The sequence below is a fragment of the Mus caroli genome, chromosome 9, assembly GCF_900094665.2.
Source record: "Mus caroli chromosome 9, CAROLI_EIJ_v1.1, whole genome shotgun sequence".
Lineage (NCBI taxonomy): Eukaryota > Metazoa > Chordata > Mammalia > Rodentia > Muridae > Mus > Mus caroli.
This window is the reverse complement of record NC_034578.1, coordinates 4,024,692-4,044,616: the sequence shown is the minus strand read 5'-3', so window position 1 is coordinate 4,044,616 and position 19,925 is coordinate 4,024,692. Positions and strand designations below refer to the sequence as shown.

General features: G+C 40.8%; 1 protein-coding gene across 2 annotated transcripts; it reads left to right on the top strand.

The window, feature by feature from the left end:
• Positions 1-2,076: 2,076 nt before the first annotated feature.
• Birc2 (baculoviral IAP repeat containing 2) lies at positions 2,077-18,839 on the top strand. 2 transcript variants are annotated; one of them, XM_021172545.2, is made up of 8 exons: positions 2,077-2,152; positions 3,782-5,625; positions 10,463-10,541; positions 11,803-11,851; positions 15,836-16,081; positions 17,517-17,771; positions 18,015-18,056; positions 18,135-18,839. In XM_021172545.2, the coding sequence occupies exons 2-8, from the start codon at positions 4,715-4,717 to the stop codon at positions 18,326-18,328; spliced, it is 1,776 nt and encodes a 591-aa protein (XP_021028204.1). In that variant the 5' UTR covers positions 2,077-2,152; positions 3,782-4,714; the 3' UTR covers positions 18,329-18,839. The 2 variants fall into 2 exon arrangements, with proteins under 2 accessions (XP_021028204.1, XP_029337521.1); XM_029481661.1 differs by having other exon boundaries at positions 2,088-2,946.
• Positions 18,840-19,925: the final 1,086 nt, after the last annotated feature.

Sequence of the window (19,925 nt, the reverse complement as noted above, 5' to 3'; positions counted from 1 at the left end):
TTTCAATCATATTTTTCTTCAAAATTGTCTTGAACTGTATACTTTTTTTAAAAAAATTATTTATGTATATGAGTACACCATTACTCTCTTCAGACACACCAGAGAAGTGCATCAGACCCCATCACAGATGGTCGTGAACCCCATGTGGTTGCTGGGAATTGAACTCAGAACCTCTGCAATAGCAGTCAGTGCTCTTAACCACTGAGCCATCTCTCCACTCCGAAATGTATGCTTTTTTGTGTATAAAGATGAAAGATCATAACCACATCAACATATATGTATATATATTGTGTGTATTATATAATAATAAAATATATTTTCAAAATTACCAAACTCTACATGGGCAATAGGGAAAGTCTTAGTTGAATAAATGGTCAACAAAGTAAACAACTGGACTCTAAGATTATATAATATTATAAAAGAAGTAATAAGTTCTAAAACGTCTGAGTTTTGGGCATTGAAAATTTTCTAAATACTGAAGTAGGTCAGGACAAGAACTGAAAGAGACATATTCTTGAATTCAATGTGCACAGGCCCTGCTAGATTCCCACACATATTAGGAATGTTTTGTGTAACTTTCCAAGAAGTAGTGACTTGAACATCGGCACATGTGTACCATTGGAAGTTTAGTCACTGGGAACCTTGGCACGTCTTTTCTGTGTATCAGAAACTGTCATGAATACTTTCTTTTTATTATCAACATTTAGACCAGAAGACTGCTTGTTCTGTGACTGACCGACTTGCAGCAGAAATGACGGGAAAGAAAATGGGAAACGGTTCAGGGTCCCGGAATTCCCCTGGCAGCCTAATTTAGTGGTCTGTTTTACTTCTAAGTTTTTAAAATGTTTGCCCATTTAACATGGAGTTCCCCCGGAGAGAAGATCTGATTCATTCGTTAAGACCTTCAAGTCTAAAGTAAATTAAACTGTAGAAACCTCACTGGTAGTAGCCTACATTTCTAATGAGCACACTGGAGGCTGAGGTAGGATGCTAAATCCTAGGCTAATCTGGGCCCTACAATAAAATCCTTTCTTAAACGAACAAACAAACAAACTGCAAAAACTAACCGTAACAAGTCACCCAAGCCAGGCAGGGCCGCGGGGGTGGGGTGGGGACACCAGAAAGTCCTACCCTGAATGCTAATGATTTTGCAGCTCTTTCGGTACCGGAAAGGCAGCAGAGGGTGGGGGTGGGGAGACAGAATGCTAGTGAACAATGAAGTCAAGGTTATTTTTCCAGTTCTAAACGTATTCTTCTACAATCCCATCACAGATATATAGTGCGCTTTAATCATATTCTCCCCCATTATACTGTTAACCCTCCAATGCCTTCCTCCAGACTAGTCCCCAGCCTTTTCCTTACTTTTTTATTTATGGCCTGATGCGCTTAATTTGGGTCGCCTGCAAATTTTTAAAAATAATAAGCACTTTTTAAAAATAATAATAACTTTAAAATGCATAACTACCTCCTCGCCCCAAAGGGTCTCAGGTAGCCTTGCTGTGTTAGCCACGATTGGGTTTGAATTTCTAGGATTCGAGGTCAGCGCCACCATACCGGCCGGCCAGAGGAGCCCACTTGTCAAAAATGTTAAAGCCCATCTTACAAAAAATCCAAATTATATTTAATGTACACGCACACGCGTGCATTCCGCTTTACTCAGGCGTTTCGAGGCCAGCTCACGAGCCTGAGCCGCCATACCTGTGACGCCACGTTTGCTTTAGTGCCTGTCTAGGACCCTTGCAGGGTGAGGCCGGAAAATACAGGGTTTCCGGAGCTAGGAGCCGCGGCTCACGGTTGCCGCCATTAAAGGTGCACTGCAGGTTAAAACGCATGGCATCAAAGTCCGGAACGCCCAGCGGAGGCAGTGGGGCAAGGATGGACGCTCGGGAAGGCCTAGCCTTATTCGTCCGAGTCCCAGGGGCCCGAACGTTTAGCTTCCAAATCCCGAGCACGCAGGCGCGAGCGCAGGCGCAGGCGCAGGCGCAGTCGCAGTCGCGCGCGACTGGCCCACAGCCCCACCCCTCCTCCCACGCGTTCCAACTTGCGGTGCGCGTCTGCTGACGTCACCTCAACGTCCCGCTGGCCGCAGGGGCTTTTGGGAAGGCTGCGGATCAACAATCAGGCTTCCAAGGCGCCCGAGGCTTACTCGGTGGTGAGTGCGGCTGCCTTCCTCAGGACGGGCGAGCGTGGCTCTCGGCGGCTGGGCGGGCTAGCTGACTTCTCCTTCCGCCCCGGAGGCAGTTCAGATGGCGTAGTAAAATCTCCTGTGAACTTCTCAGGGCCGCCCGACCCCCGCTCCCTGCCTAAGTCCTTGGGCTTGGACTTGTATTACAGTTTTGCTTTCTTTTGCTTTCGGTTTTTCAGTCAACCCAGGCTAGTCTCGAATTTGCAGCAATCCTCCTGCCTCCAATCCTTCTAGGTGCTGGGATTACTGGTGTGCGCCACCTCGGCTGTCTCTTCAGATTTTCAGCAGGTTTTTAAGCTTTAAGCCCGTGGCATTTATTTAATGCCTTTAAACTAAGTTGGGCGGCAGGGGGATGACGGTTGTCATATCAGTTACTTGCGCCCAGTAGTCGTGTGAGAGGTTTGTTTAACTGGGAAAGGTGTTCTCTGTTCTTGTCTCTCCAAGCTACGTGTCGCCCCCCTGCAGTGGGCGTAGAGCCGTGTGGGTTGGGTGCTTGCTGGAGTTGTAGTTAGTGTAGTTAGGCCACACGGGTAGTGGTAGCCTTGTTCAGGCCGCTGCTTTACCGGCGGTTGTCCTTTTTTGGTTTTGAGATGCTACCTGTGGTGGTGGTTAGGGAATGGTTGTCCTTCACGGATTGCGTTTATGAGCTCTTCCGGGTGCCTTTATCTTGGCTAATTTAGTCCTGGCTAGTTCAACTGTTCTGTCTGGCAGGAACATTTCATTCCGCATCGATCTTCCAAGTGGTGAGATTGAAATTGCAGGTATGCCTCGGGAATCCACAGGAAATGTTTATATTTTAATATAATAGAAAATATCGTATACATTATTTATTTTATATTGTATTATAACTTAACATATGTTTGTGTATAAATATATTTATATGTACTTATATTTGTATTATATATTTTAATTTAATGTTTTAATAGAATATAAAAGTATATATAATTTTTTTCTTGTGATTAAACTTAGGGCTCTTTACCTGCAAGGCAAGTGCTCTAACATGGAGCTATATCAGCAGCCTTACAGACTACCTTTCCACTATTTATGGTGCCTTTTGTCTCCAGTGAAGTGGATATCAAAATATCTTTAAATCAGAAACGAAAAGAGCCTGGTGGTAGTGTGGTCCTAGCACTTGGGAGGCTGAAGCAAGAGAACTCCAAAAAGTTTTAAAACCAGCTTGGGTTATATTGACTTTCTAGCCAGCCTAGTCTACAGAATAAGACCCTGTCCCTTTAAAAAAAAAAGTTCATGAAGTATAGTACATTTTTTTCTAATAGTAAATAAACAATATATAAAAGGAACATACTTGAAAATCGGGGACCAGTTTTTGACAAATGGAAATGTCCATTGTTTTCAAAGTTTTAATTTTTAAACTATACAGAGCTATGCATTTAAAGACAAGCATAACTAGTACTTTGAGAATGCTTTGCAGTGGTGTGTTTTGATTTAGACCCTTTCTAAGTAGACTGGTTGGGTGAGGAACTGCTGTAGTCAAGATGTGTTATCTAGAGTGTGTCACTTTTAGACATTACTGAATAAATTGATGATGACAATTCTGTGTAATTAGTTTTCTAAAATATTATTTTTTTCTTTTAGATTTATAGTCCTCAAGAGTCTTCATGTTCTCTTATGCTTTTCTAGCAATCGGCCCACTCATGGAAATGTGAACATTTCTATAAGAAGCTGCAGTTTGCTTTGCAGTGTGTTTTTGTGTATGATTAGTTACATAAAATACTAAGTTTTCAAAAAGAAGGCTAGTGTGACAGAAAAGCTTTGCAAAAACAGATTCTTAGTTACTGGGGTAACAAAAGAAAGCCATGTCCTGAATTGATTCATTTTTAATTATAACAGACTTAGAGTGGAATGGGCCTTAAACATGGGTGGACTTTATAAAATGCAGTCTTAAGTTTATGTACAAAATACTGTCTGTTGACCAGATGTATTAAAATGATATATACAGAATCAAGGTGGTGATATATAAGACTTAACAATGAGAGAGTAACAGTCTGTGCTTTAAGCACAGTTCCTTTACAATGAATACTGCAGTCTTAATAGAGCTGTGTTGACTTGCTGCAGTTGATGTAACCCACTTTAGAGAATACTGTATGACATTTTCTCTAAGGAAATATCAGATGCAGACTTCATTCAGTTCCTCTCATTTGATAGGAAAAGTAGTAGTTCAGATGTCATGTTTAAGTCCTTATAAGGGAAAAGAGCCTGAATATATGCCCTAGTATCTAGGCTTCATAACTAGTAAGAAGAAGTTACTTATGGGTAAATAGATCTCAGGTTACCCAGAAGAGTTCATGTGACCCCCAAAGAGTCCTAACTAGTGTCTTGGCAAGCGAGACAGATTTGTCCTGTGTGAGTGTCCAAGCAGAAGACAGTGAATCTATCCAGTTAGGTGTCTGTGGTGGAGAGCTAGTGTAACGTGGTGAGAAGCTTCATCTGGAAGTTTAAGCTGTCAGAAGTACTATTATTACTCATGGACAAAACAGTCTCCCAGAGACTCGGCCAAGGTAACGTAGAATGGAGAATAGCACAATCTTGTCAAATTGGACAAAGGAGAGCGAAGAAAAAATGAAGTTTGACTTTTCGTGTGAACTCTACAGAATGTCCACATATTCAGCTTTTCCCAGGGGGGTTCCTGTCTCAGAGAGGAGTCTGGCTCGTGCTGGCTTTTATTATACAGGTATGAATGACAAAGTCAAGTGCTTCTGCTGTGGCCTGATGTTGGATAACTGGAAACAAGGGGACAGTCCTGTTGAGAAGCACAGACAGTTCTATCCCAGCTGCAGCTTTGTACAGACTCTGCTTTCAGCCAGTCTGCAGTCTCCATCTAAGAATATGTCTCCTGTGAAAAGTAGATTTGCACATTCGTCACCTCTGGAACAAGGTGGCATTCACTCCAACCTGTGCTCTAGCCCTCTTAATTCTAGAGCAGTGGAAGACTTCTCATCAAGGATGGATCCCTGCAGCTATGCCATGAGTACAGAAGAGGCCAGATTTCTTACTTACAGTATGTGGCCTTTAAGTTTTCTGTCACCAGCAGAGCTGGCCAGAGCTGGCTTCTATTACATAGGGCCTGGAGACAGGGTGGCCTGTTTTGCCTGTGGTGGGAAGCTGAGCAACTGGGAACCAAAGGACGATGCTATGTCAGAGCACCGCAGACATTTTCCCCACTGTCCATTTCTGGAAAATACTTCAGAAACACAGAGGTTTAGTATATCAAATCTAAGTATGCAGACACACTCTGCTCGGTTGAGGACATTTCTTTACTGGCCATCTAGTGTTCCTGTTCAGCCCGAGCAGCTTGCAAGTGCTGGATTCTATTACGTGGATCGAAATGATGATGTCAAGTGCTTTTGTTGTGATGGTGGCTTGAGATGTTGGGAACCCGGAGATGACCCCTGGATAGAACACGCCAAATGGTTTCCAAGGTAATTGGTTCTTTTTGTTTGTTTTCAAATCCGGGTTTCTTGGAGTAGCCTTGGCTGTCCTGGAACTCACTCTGTAGACAAGTCTGGACTTGAACTCAGAGATCTACCTGCTTCTTCCTCCTGAGTGCTAGGATTAAAGGTCTGTACCACCACTGCCAGCCTTGATAATTGGTTCTTAAAAATGTTTATTGTGGCATGGAGGATTGAACTCAGGGCCTCATATCTGGTTGACAAGTTCTCTTGCCTACATCCCTTACCTCTTAATTTTTATTGTTTAGAATAAATTTAGGAACACAGTTGGTAGTGTATTACAATTAGAAATTTTGTATTTGAAACTGATCAGCTATGTGAACTTGGATTCATTTCTAAAATGAATGGGCTGTGTTAGGTGTTTTTATTGTGTTAAAATACACATAAAATATACTAATTTAGCCATCTAAAATGTAATCTTCTGTAGTATAAAGTATATGTGTGCTGTTTTTTAGTCATCTCCAGACTGAAACTGTATCCCATACACTTATAAGCACACCCCTGGCACCTACCCTTCTGCCTACGATATCTGAATCTCCTTTAGTTACCATAGCCACAACACATGTAAGTGGAATCATACAGTAAAGAGATCTTGGACATGTGCATGCCTTCTGTGATAATGAAGAATCATTGGACTCCTTGAGGGAATTACAGGGACTTTTAGTCATTTTTTGTATGGTACATGATGAACAGGAATTTTGATGTAACTATTTACATTGTTAAAATTATATGATGGGACAGGTAGTGCACCCATGTCAGTTTGCCTTTAATCTCACGGCTGGAGCAGAAGCATGCATTCTTTGTGAACAGAGACCAGCCTGTCTACATAGCAAGTTCAGGTCCTCTAGGATTGCATAGTGAGACCCTGTCTCAAAAACAGTTCTCATGAAGAATCATCAAAATGTTTATGTTAGGTCCAGTGTAGTGTTAACGTTCAGGAATCTGACACCACTTTGAAATTAACCTGGGTTACTGAGAACTGTCTCAAAAAACAAAACAAAGAGATAGAGTTTGATTTTTTTGTTGTTGTCCTGAAAACTGATGTATTTAATTTACTTAAAAGTATTAATTTTGGCCAGTTGTGGTGGTTTACTCTTTAATTTTAGCAGTTTGGAGGCTGAAGCAGGAGTGTTCCAAGGTCAACAATAGCTTGGGCCACATTGTGAACCCCAGACCAACTCAGCTAGTTGGCAAGACCCTGTCTGAAAAAAACAATAAGCAAAAAAATTATTGGGCAGGGAAAAAACCACGTATAAATCAGTAGTGGAGGTCAAAGAACAGCTCTCCTTCCACTGTGTGAGTTTGGGGATGGAATGCAGGTCATTAGGATTGTGGCAGGAACTTTTACATGCTGAGCTATCTTTTTTTTTTTTTTAGATATTTTCTTCATTTACATTTCAAATGCTATCCCAAAAATCCCCTATACCCCTCCCCCCGCCCTGCTCCCCTACCTACTCACTCCCACTTCTTGGCCCTGGCGTTTCCCTGTACTGGGGCATATAAAGTTTGCAAGACCAAGGGGCCTCTCTTCCCAATGATGGCCAATTAGGCCATCTTCTGATACATATGCAGCTAGAGACACGAGTTCTGGGAGTACAGATTAGTTCATATTGTTGTTCCACCTATAGGGTTGCAGACCCCTTCAGCTCCTTGGGTACTTTCTCTAGCTCCCCCATTGGGGGGTCCTGTGTTCCATCCAATAGCTGACTATGAGCATCCACTTCTGAATTTGCCAGGCACTGGCATAGCCTCACAAGAGACCATGCTGAGCTATCTTGAAAGCCCAGAGTTTAAGCCTTCTGTTAATGCAACAAATTTGGCAAGTCGTTTCAGAATCACTTGGAGTTTGGTTTTTAAGAACTTGTTTGGAAAACAAACCAACATGTTCTCCATAATATTGTGCTAGTATGAATTTAGTCTTCATTGTTGAAAAAAAAAAAAAACCAGTATAGGAAAGCATGTTGCCTCCAGTCTGCCTTGTAGTATCCAAGAATTCTCAAACATTGGTACCCTGGGGAAAACTTACAGTTGCTAATGTCTACAGTTTGGATTGAAATGTCAGTTTTAAACGATGAAATCATTTAATTGGCCTTGTATGTTATAATTTGAAGTTTGTTATATCTAAAATAGAAAAATTTAAAATTTTATTTAAATTGTTATACTTTGTAAAACAAAATTCCTCACAGTTTTAAATAGTTAACTAAGGCTGTTGATAGGTTCATTGACCAAAGCAGGCCTTTAGAGCCATGGTGGTGTCTCTTAGACTGCTGATAGAAATACTCTGTCCACCTTTGAGCCCACCTGTTTACAGCTTTCTCTGTAAACTCATCCTTCCCAGTGTGCCTCCTGTGGCTCCTCTTTCCCCGTTCCTTCTTTTTCTTTTCTTGTGTGTGATGCCTGAATTTTTTCCTTCATTTTATGTGAATTGGATTAGTGAGTCCTCCCTGGGCTGTTTGTCTTGGTTTGTTACAGAGATTAGATAGTTTCTTACAAACTCTCCTTTATTACATGCTTTGTATTTGTTAGTCCCACCGAATGACAGTGAAGGCCATTACCCAAATTCTTTAGTAAAATTAAGGAAGCTCCATTTTCTTAGGGTTATCTCCCTAAAGTGTGATTTGAAAAGGCTCTCTAGTTGGCCAGTGGTGGCGCACGCCTTTAATCCCAGCACTCAGGAGGCAGAGGCTGGCTGATTTCTGAGTTTGAGGACAGCCTGGTCTACAGAGTGAGTTCCAGGACAGCCAGGGCTACACAGAGAAACCCTGTCTCGAAATAAAAACAAAAAACCAAAAAGCTGTCTAAAGTAGGATTTGAAAAACTATCATTGAACACAAGAGAAGATAGGGTTTATATAGTTAAAATAAAACAAAACAAAATAAAACAAAAATTCCCCTTGCACAACTAGGAAGTTTTCAAGAGTTGGGGGAATTTCCAGAGGAATTTTGGTTACGTAGGAACTTGACTGAACATTTTAAAATTATTTGGAGGAACATCTTATCAGGGTCGTGTGACTCAAACTCCATAATGTGGAGAACATGTTAAATTCCAGAGACAGGTTAAAGCAGGTCAATTTGAAATTTTCAACAAAAGAAAATGAACTTGTTCTGATCTTATAACAAAATGGCTCCCATTCTTAAGATGGAGTTAGGTTGGTCTGTCAGTATTTTTGCTTCCTTAGGTTTTTAATTTTTACTTAGGTGTATGTGTCTGTCTGAATGTATTCCATGTGAGTGCAGGTACCAGAAATTCCTAGAGCTGGGAATACAAGCAGTTGAGAACCACTTCACATAGGTGTTGGAAAACAACTTGGGTACCCTGCAAGAGCAGCAAGTGCTCTTAACCACTGAGCCATCTCCACAGTGCATCTTTTTCGTTTCTTTAGCAGAGTCTTTTGAAGAGCAGATGTCTGTAATTGTGATGAACTGTTTTATCTTTTATAGATTATGGTTTTGGTCCTTATATATAAGAATTCTGTCTTTGAATATTAAATCCTGTGCTTCAGAATGCTAGGCAGAGGCTCTACTACCAGGCTCCTTTGCTTTGTTTTCAATTTTTTTTTTTTTTACCTTATTTAATTATGTATGTGTGTGAGTTATTGCTGTGATGAAACACATGGCCAAAGCAACTTAGGCCAAAGCAAATGAATAAGGATTTTTTTGGCTCATGCTTCCACTTCACAGTTCATCCTAAAAATTCACGTAGGAACTCAAAGCAGGTTGGGACATGGAAGCAAGAGCTGATACAGAAGCCGTGAGGAGTGCTACTTACTGGCTTGCTCCCATGGCTTGCTTAACCTGCTTTCTTAGAGAACTTAGGATCGCTGGCTCAGGGGTTTCCCCACTCATATGGGCTGGGGCTTCCTTCACCAGTCTCTAATGATAAAAAATGTTTTATAGCTGGATCTTATGGAGGCATTTTTCAATTGAGGTTTCCTCCTCTCAGATGACTTTAGCTTATGTCAAGTTGACATACAACTCCATCACAGTATGTGACTGCATGTGAGAATGTGCGCAGGAGTGTAGGTGCCCAAGAAGGCCAGAAGCATTGGCCTCCCTGGAGCTAGAGGTTCAGAAGGTTGTTGGGTGCTGGGAATTGATCTCTGCTCCTCTCTTAAGAGCAGCAACTGCTCTTGAGCACTGAGCTCCCTCTCCAGCCTTCTTGTCTAGATAGAACATTCTGACATAGGGACTTTACTTGCATCCTTAGTTTATTTTTTGTATGTAGCATAGGGCAAGGGTTTGTGCTTTAAAAAGGATTTGCATGTTGAATACAGTTGCTTAGTGTTTTTTCAAAAGGGAGTAGAATGGAAATGGATGTTCTGTGAACTTCCTCCAAGAAGTCTTAGTAGGTTAAATATTTGAGAAACACGCTGCAAAAGGTGGAGGGAGTATGTGGTGTATTGTACTTCAAGATAGGAGAGTGAACTCTGGGGCAGGATTGCATATTACTGTGTTATGAAATGTTAATAGATAAGGACTAATAGGTTTTGAAATCGCCTTAAGCATGAAAAAGACAATGTCTATAACATTGTGTTTCACATGCCAACTTGTACCCCTTTCTAAGTGCAGACTTTTTCCCTTTTTTCTTGTATAAGTGGAATGAAACAGAAAAAAATAATAGAATACACCAGCACAATGAGAATGTAGTGTGTGACAGTTGGTTTCTGTTATACTAAATGTCTACTGGGTTGTGATATAAACAGGGTTTTATGGGTTATAATGAAGATGATTTGAAAGTCACTCCTATAGAATAATCAGTTTATTTTTGACATGAAGTACTTAAAAATAGTTTTTGTTTCACATTTTAGGTGTGAGTTCTTGATACGGATGAAGGGTCAGGAGTTTGTTGATGAGATTCAAGCTAGATATCCTCATCTTCTTGAGCAGGTAAACTGATTTTAATATTTACATGAAAGCTGGGGAGATGGCTCATTTGATAAAGTTCTTACTATGAAATATGATGCCCTGAACTGAGATCCCAGCACCACATACAAAGCTGGTGTGGGAGCATGCATCAGTAACCCCAGGATGTTGGAAACAGGTGAACCCCTGGAGGTCACTGGCCAGATAATTCAGTGAGTTCCAGGTTAAATGAAGCAGAGACCTTGTCTTTAAAACACACCTGGGTTTACCTTTGTCCTCCACATGTGTGTGAGCACATAGATGCACACACCTATGTGGCAGGTTCTTATACTGTACATATACAGACAAAAATACAGCATTGAACTATACTCTGAAGTAATAATTACAGAAATCTTAGAAGTGACATTTTTATTTCATTTACATAATTTTAAGGCAAAATTGAAGTTTATTAAATTTTTATAGCATTTTAAGCACTGTAGTTAAGAAAAAAAGTACTTAGAAAGATCTGCCTAGTTTTGGTATGTGCTTAGAAGAGCTGGCGTTCAAGTTACATGGCCTGTAGCCACAGTAACGGCATTCTTGACAGTTTTGTTGCTAGCTTGCTGTTCAGGGTTCTTTATAAATGTTGTTTTTTACTTTTGCTTTTTTGAAAAATCTTATATCCTGCTACTGTACAGAGGTTTTTGTTTGTTTGCTTTGTCTTTAAATGGGGCTAGAGAGGTATCGTCAATGCCTCTTTAGTCTCTTCTAGAAAAAAAACCAAAAACTTGTTAAGAGTTAAAGCCTTTGAAGAGTTACTCGTGAAATACCACTTTCCAAATGGAATGAGGTGGCACTATTGTAGCTTCCTGGTCTCTAAAATAGAAGCCACACTGGAGTTTTAACTTGGATGTAGATAAACGTGTAAGCATAACTGTATGATAATCATGATGAAGCAAAACAAAGTAAAGTATATGTGTGTTTATTTTAGAGTTTTGGGACAGGGTTTCTTGTATCTGAGGGTTGCCTTGAACTCCTGGTCTTCTTGCCTCAGACTCCTAAGTGTTGAAATTACAGGAGTGTGCTAGCATACCTGGAGTTTCCAAAAGGATGCGTCCCTTTACATAAATGTCTGTTTGCTTGGCTGTGGTGGCTCACTCCAGTAATCCCGATACTTGGAAAGTTGAGGCAGGAAGATTTCCATGAGTGCTAGGCCAGCGTCAGCAACAGAGTGAGATCCCCAACTGTGCTGTTTAGAATGTTAGAGATTTCTGATTTAGCTGTCAAGTGTTCTCTTATTTCATAGCTGTTGTCCACTTCAGACACCCCAGGAGAAGAAAATGCTGACCCTACAGGTAAGTAAGAATAATTCAAATACAACTATGAATTTTTGTAAGAATGCTAAGAGTAAAAGTATATTAGAGAAAAGGGTGGTAGCACTTTTGAAGTCAAACGGGCAACTTTGGGATGTTAACTAGAAAATGTATGCTTTTACTGAGATTCCTGACATGTATGATACTATTATTATATAAAGAGCTGACATATGAGCATATGAAGTGACGAGACACATGCAGAAAACAAACAGCTTGAAGCATACCAAATGAAAGCTTTACCTCCAGTGAGGAGACGGTCACTGTGCCTAGAATGTGTTAGAAGAGGCTAGTCTGCAGGTGGTGCTGGAGATAAAATAGTGACTGGGTGCAGGGGGCTCTGTATGAGAGCTGAGTTTAACCAGCTCTCAGTAGTTACATGTGTGTGATCTACATGTGTTGTGGTTAAATAACTGTCAGTGTATGTGCTGGTCATATCAGAAGGGGAGTGCTGGATTCGCTTCACCATTTGAAGAGAGGCATTGGCAGCTTTGCAGCTGGTACAGAGAAACATGACCAAGATATTTAAAAGTCATAGAAACCTTGACTACATAGTAGATAGGGGCTTAGTCATGGAAACTATGCTCCGGGGGGTAAGGCACTGGGGTCATGTGTGAGAGGAAGGAGGACCTCAGTATGTGGTAACTGCCTGTGTAAGGAACTGGACAGGGTGAAGTAGTAGATAGCTGCTCTTAGTCAATGTTTATGTAGGCTGGAACCCAGAGCACTCTGTGCCACGCTGCATCATGCTATACATCTTGCTTTTGTTTTCCTTATAAAATCTCTTTGCCCATCTTCATAATGATTGTTGCACATTTTTTCTTTATAGATTGCTGCTTTTAATTTATAAAATTATTTTAAAAGGAATATATGGAGATTGTGCGTGTATGGTGTATATCTAGATGTGTGTCACAGTACACGTGTAGAGATCAGAAGACAACTTCAGGAATCAGTTTTCTCTTGGGTTCTGGGGATCAAATTCTGACTTGCCTGGGAAGTGCTTTTGCACTTCTTTCCCCATTCATATGACAGCACAGAAAAAGTAGGAGAGTGAAGAGAACTTCTTTCTCTTAGAACCACTTGACTCTGTTCCTCTTTCTTCCCTTCTCAGTTTTTCCCCTCCTTTCTTTTCTTCATTCATTTTTCATACAAGGTCTTATAATATGCCCCTGGCTGGCTTTGAACTTTGGATCCTCTGGCCTAAGGCTCTGAGCACTGTATCAGAGCACTGTATCACCTCACCTGGCCTTGTCCACTCGATTATGTCACCTCCTGCTAATCTGTAAATGTTGCTTTGATAATGACAAGAGTCACTGGAAACTGCTGGAGTAAATCCTTCTGGGCACATCCTTAGCTGGCCCTGACCTTGGGATGCTCCTGCTCCTCTGCCACAGGGCAGGGATGACAGAAGCACACTGCTGCACACTGAGCTTTTGTTCTCTACACACCAGCTTTGGGTGGCTTCCCTGACACCACTCTTTTAGGTGTTTTTCCAGTTTGTTAGGATGATTTTGAACAGTTTCCGCTGCTAGTTCCCTTTTCATATTTCTAAGTGGTAGACTACTAAACGAAGTGTACTTCATTATGTTCAGGTCAGATGCAGTCCAGGCTGGAATGTTCAATTACCTGCGTAAATCTTAGAGGTGCTTCCAGTTTTGGCTACAATAGCTGTCTCAGTAAATATGTCAAAGCACTAGGTTTCCTCTGATTTCATTCTTCAGATGTTCTTCTCTGACCTTCCCCAGCTCAGTTCCTAACACCCAGTTAAAGAACCAACTGGGCTATCTCCTGAGAAATCTGCTCTGCCTTCACAGCATGTCCTGATACTGTCTCTTAGTCCATGCTACCCTGGTCTATCTTGTAGACCAGTTGTTCCTGATCCCAGGTTCCTGATCCCAAATCCATCTGTGCAGTATCACCTTTGGAATAGCTCTCTGCTTAAGTTCCTCCTACAATATTCTGGCAAACTTAGGGTGCTGTGGACACTCCTTACAAAGCTGTATATACCATGATTACTGTCCCTGCCGTCTGCTACCATCTTTATTTCTTGACTGTGTTAAGCTTGACTGTGTTAAGCTAAAAGGCTAGTCTTGCTGTTCTCTTTCACATGTTCCTGTTGCTTACTTTGTCATTTCAGTTTTAGGGTTTTATTTTTAATTGTTACTTTCTGGATGAGGTGTTGAGGATTAACATATTTTTGACCACAGTTGCTCTCTACACACTTTTGTGTGTTTATTGTATCAGTTTCCAGTGGATGGCAGTAAAGTATCTTGGAAAAGTACAGCTGTAATGTCACAGAAGCACAGTATGAGCTTGCACTGACCCTGTTAGCAGAAAATGCTTCCATACGTGTCCCTATAGCCTCCCATTTCCTGCATTTGTCACCTCATATTTTCATCTTTATAACCTTCATTCAGAATAACAGTAGTTTTGCTTATTTGTGTTTTTATTACATCTTTATGCTGCCCATCCTTGTTTTCTCTGCCTCACTTATATACCTGTTTAGACATTATTCATCATTCAAGTCTGATACATATCCATTGGTGTAACTCCAACCCAAGTGCTTCATGTGTGCTAGACCCCACACCCACACCTCATCTTTTTTAGTGGGTAGGGAATAGATGTATGCATGCTTGCTAGAGTGGAAGACAAGCCCTCCACCTAGGCCACACCCCCATTTTAAAATTCAATGTATTTTAAGCATTCTGCCAAGGTTGTACCCCCATCTTAACCTTATTTCCTACTGTTTGTTTGTTTTTGAAGTGGTAGCTTATTTAAATCTTGCTTATGAGTGTCAGGAAAGCTTTGTGCTGTCACATGTCCAGTTCCTACCGAGCTTTACATTTGCCCTCCTTTCCTGCTGGAAGGTAATTTCTCATATCTATATTTTTGTGGTATGTATATTAAACTCTTTTGGGGAGATACTTTAAAATTTTTTCATGTTTGTGTGTGTGTGTATGTACATGGGAGAGAGACACACACACAGATACAAAGACATGGAGACACAATTATTTTAGGAGTCAGTCCTTTCCTGTGGGTTTCAGGAATTAAATTTGGGTGGACTTGTGCAGCAAACACTTAGCCATGAGCCATCTTACCTACCTGAATTTTGAGGAAAAACTATAGTGTATGTGTGGGTGCACACACTACAATGTGTGGATAGAGGTTAAGAGTGCACCTTTGGGCACTGGACAGATGCTCAGCAGTGTTTTCTTTTTCTTTTTTTTTTTTTTTTTTTGGTTTTTTAAGACAGGGTTTCTCTGTGTAGCCCTGGCTATCCTGGAACTCACTCTGTAGACCAGGCTGGCCTCGAACTCAGAAATCTGCCTGCTTCTGCCTCCCAAGTGCTGGGATTAAAGGTGTATGCCACCACGCCCGGCTAGATGCTCAGCAGTTTTGAGTACTGGGTGCTCTTCCAGAGGGCCTAGGTTCAATGCCCAACACCTACAACGGCAGCTCACAACTGTCTGTGGCTCCAGTTCTAGGGGAGCCGACACCTTCATACAGACACATGTAGCCAAAACACCAGTGCCATAATAGCAAATAAACTAATTTTTTTTTAAAAAGAGGACAACTTTATGAATTATTTCTCCCCCACCCCCCATGGATTCTGTGAATTGAACTTAGGCTGTCAGGCTTGGCAGTAAGTACCTTTACCACTGAGCCATCCCAACAATACTGTTGGAGTTTTTGTTGTTGTTGTTTTTTTTTTTTTTTGTTTTTTAACAATCAGACTCCTAAGCGAATTGCCAAGAGATTTTTATTTTAAGTTTATATCTAGGATGTATATACTGTAGGTAGTAATTTTTAGATGCATAGTACACTATTCAAAGTTCAAATTGTATTGAAGTTAATTTAATTGATGCATATGATATGTCTCCCTTACCAGGATATGAAAAATAAAGGTGCCACAGGCATTACTTTCCATAGTTTAAATTTGTGGAGTTTAATATTAACAAATTTTTTTAGAGACAATTGTGCGTTTTGGCCCTGGAGAAAGTTCGGAAGACGTCGTCATGATGAGCACGCCTGTGGTTAAAGCAGCCTTGGAAATGGGCTTTAGTAGGAGCCTGGTGAGACAGACGGTTCAGCGTCAGATCCTGGCCACTGGTGAGAACTACAGGACCGTCAATGATATTGTTTCAGTACTTTTGAATGCTGAAGATGAAAGAAGAGAAGAGGAGAAGGAAAGACAGACTGAAGAGATGGCATCAGGTATCCACGTTGGTGGTCACGGGTTTTCAATAACGTGTTGCATGCAGTATCATTCACACCCGTAAATGGCTGCTAAGACCCTCTGCCCCTGGGCATTTCTAAACTATCTCTTTTTGCCAAGCTCAGGCTAACTTCAGATTCAGTCTGTAGCTAGTGCTGTACTAGAACTCCCCTGAGGTTCCTGCCCCCACCTCCAAAGTGCTGGGGTTACACATATATGCCACCATACACAGATTTACCATAAACTATTTTTGAGGTCTATTTCATTTCTTTATACATAGCTAAAACAGAAAAAAACCATGACTTAAGGGACTGGAGGTCATCTCAGTGGTTAAGAGCTTTGGCTGCTCTTGTAAAGGACCTGAGTTTGGTTCCTATTGCCTAAGTAGAGTCCAGTGTCTCACAACCACCTATTACTCTAGTTCCTGAAGATCTGACCCCCCTCTTAAGACCCCACCAAGGGGGGAAAATATTAAAAAAGAGATAGGACTAGTTTACTACAACCTTATTATATGACCGTATCACAAAATGTTTAAAATTCTAACTTCTGGATTGAAACAGACTTATGTTCAATTCTGGCTTCTGAAATGAGGTAATTCTTATGAATAAGCTGGATTCATTTTTACAAACTATAAATTTAGATTTATAAAAGGATAAAGCTGGCTATGTGCTATGTGTGAGGCATTGTACAACATGGTTTATGTGCATTTTGTTTAACTCTTTGAGAGGAAGATGCTATTATTCATATTTCAGATCAGGAAACTGATAGCAGGGGGACACATGGCTATTAAGTGGCTAGACTTGCCTGGGAGCCAGGCAGAGTCCATCGTGACATGTAGCTTACACTCTTGAGTGCTGTAGTTCTGTAGAATGNATGGAGTCTCAGAAGGAATATTGCTCTAGGCTGAAGATGTAGCTTGATTGATGGGTCTTTGGTTGGCATTCTCAAACCTTGAGTTCCATCATTAGCCCTATGTAAANTGGGCATAGTGGTTTATGTCTGTAATCCTAGCACTTGGAATGGAGGTAGAGTCAGGATCAGGGCTATCCCAGTGGATACATGAGGAACCTGAATACATGAGGTCCTGTCCCAATAAATAACAAACAAAAAAATCTCAACTAGTTTAGGATTCTGGGGAAAGAGAAAAAGAGGACACACGTTTTACTACTCTAAAGTTTTCTGCTTGTTCTCAACAATTTGAAGGCAAGTGTCTGAGTGTATCATTGTGTAGACTTGAGAATGTTTGTATTTGCTGTGTGATACATCTGAGTTTAATCTGGAAGATTAACCTGACAGCACTGATGTGCAGTCAAGTCATTTTGAAGAAGCCCTTTAAGCTCAGCTTAAGCTAATTTGTGTGTAGGGTTGGTTGGGTGTAAGTTGGGGACATTTGAAATTTAATGGAACTTTTTTCTTGCTTGTTTTTAAATGAAGGTGACTTGTCGCTGATTCGGAAGAATAGGATGGCCCTCTTTCAACAGTTGACACATGTCCTTCCTATCCTGGATAATCTTCTTGAGGCCAGTGTAATTACAAAACAGGAACGTGATATTATTAGACAGAAAACACAGATACCCTTACAAGCAAGAGAGCTTATTGATACTGTTTTAGTCAAGGGAAATGCTGCAGCCAACATCTTCAAAAACTCTCTGAAGGAAATTGACTCCACATTATATGAAAGCTTATTTGGTGAGTTTGTTGAGAAAATGATTGAGATACCTATCGGGTTTTAGTCATCTCTCTGTCCGGCAAGCAGAATAAATTAGTTTTAAAAACTGTAATATTTACATTTTACCTATTTTAAAAAAAACGGATGTATTTTATTGTCTAGGTAGTATTCTTTGTAATATATAGAAAAAAAATCTAAAATTAGTAGGTTAAAAAAGTTTTGTATTGATAGAGTAATGCTTTTTGTATGCTTTCTTTTTTCAGTGGAAAAGAATATGAAGTATATTCCAACAGAAGACGTTTCCGGTAAAATAGAGCTAGTGCTTCAACACATTTCCGTTACTTTTTAGAAGCTGATTTTCACTAATGTTCTTTTGTTCTCAGGCTTGTCATTGGAAGAACAGTTGCGGAGATTACAAGAAGAACGAACTTGCAAAGTGTGTATGGACAGAGAGGTTTCTATTGTGTTCATTCCTTGTGGTCATCTAGTAGTCTGCCAGGAATGTGCCCCTTCTCTAAGGAAGTGCCCCATCTGCAGGGGGACAATCAAGGGGACTGTGCGCACATTTCTCTCATGAGTGAAGAATGGTCTGAAAGTACTGTTGGACATCAGACGCTGTCTGAACAAAGAATGAACTACCCTTCAGCAGGACAGTCTCCTCTCTTTCAAGATTAGTAATCTTGCTTCATGAAGGGTAGTATTGTACATTTAAGCTTAGTCTGCTGCAAGGGAAGGTCTGTGCTGTTGAGCTACAGGAGTGTGTCTGTTCCAGAGCAGGAGTCGGGATGCTTGCTGTATGTCCTTCAGGACTTCTTGGATTTGGAATTTGTGAAAGCTTTGGATGCAGGTGATGTGGAGCTCAGAAATCCTGAAGCCAGTGGCTCTGGTACTCAGCAGTTAGGGTACCCTGTGCTTCTTGGTGCTTTTCCTTTCTGGAAAATACGGATTTTTCTGTTACTGGTAAATATTTTCTGTTTGTGAGAAACATATTAAAGTGTTTCTTTTAAAGGCTTGCAATTGTAGTGTGTGCAGGGATGTATGCAGGCAAAACACTGTGTATATAATAAATAAATCTTTTTAAAAAGTGTTTCTGATGTGATTCATGAGACTTCCTTTAGATAATCAGCTATGTATGCTTTGTAAGTAAAGTATTGGGTGAAGACTTCGTCAGTATCAAAAAATTGAGATAAATCTACATGAAAATTTACAAGAAATAGTTCACGTGCCTGGTGTGTAGGTGTTTGTTAGGATTGGAGGTTAGGAACCAGACAGTGATAAGTACCTTTGTATATATGTATGTATATATGACCTGTTCCAGATGTAGGTCTGATAGGCTTGTGAAGATTTGAAGTGTATTTTTTTTTAAAAGCAGGTCGTGATGTTACATGCACACCTTCAATCTCAGCAGAGACAAGTGGATCTCTTGTGCTGGTTGGTTTTTGACAACACAAATTTAAACATGTCTTAGAAGATGGAATCTTGAGAAAGTATATAAGATGGCTTGTAGGCATGTCTGGGAGCATTTTCTTTAATGATTCATGTTGGAGGGAGGGTCTAGCCCATTGAAGGTGGTGCTACCCCTGGACAGGTGGTCCAAGATGGTACAAGAAAACAGGCCAAATAAGCCATGGGAACAAGTCAGTAAACACACCTCCACGGCCTCTACCTCTTGCCTGCAGGTCCTGCACTGACTTCCTTCAGTGATGGAGTATGATCTAAGAGTTGTCAGCTGAAACTAACCCTTTCCTCCCCAAGTTGCATTTGGTTATGGTGTTTTATCATAGCAATAGAAACCAAGAGAGCAAAGATGGGCTATTCTGCGCAGTAAGTTCCACCAGAGCAGCCAGTGTTAGATAATGAGACTAAATAAAATAAGTAAATAAATAGAACAAACCCCTTAGTATTAATGTTCTCTAGCGTAATAGAACTTATAGAATGAGACTCTCTGTGTCTAGAAGAGGGAATGACTTACAGGCTGCGGTCCAGCTAATCCAACAATGGCTGGCTGTGAATGGAAAGTCCAAGAATCCAGTAAATGCTCAGTTCATGAGGCTGGATGTCTCCTCTGTTCTTCAGTAGATATGGGAATCCTGAAGAAGTAGGCTCTAATGCTAGTGAAGGACTGGACTTGCTAGCAAGTGGAGAACAAACAGGCAAAGAACAAAAGCTTCCTT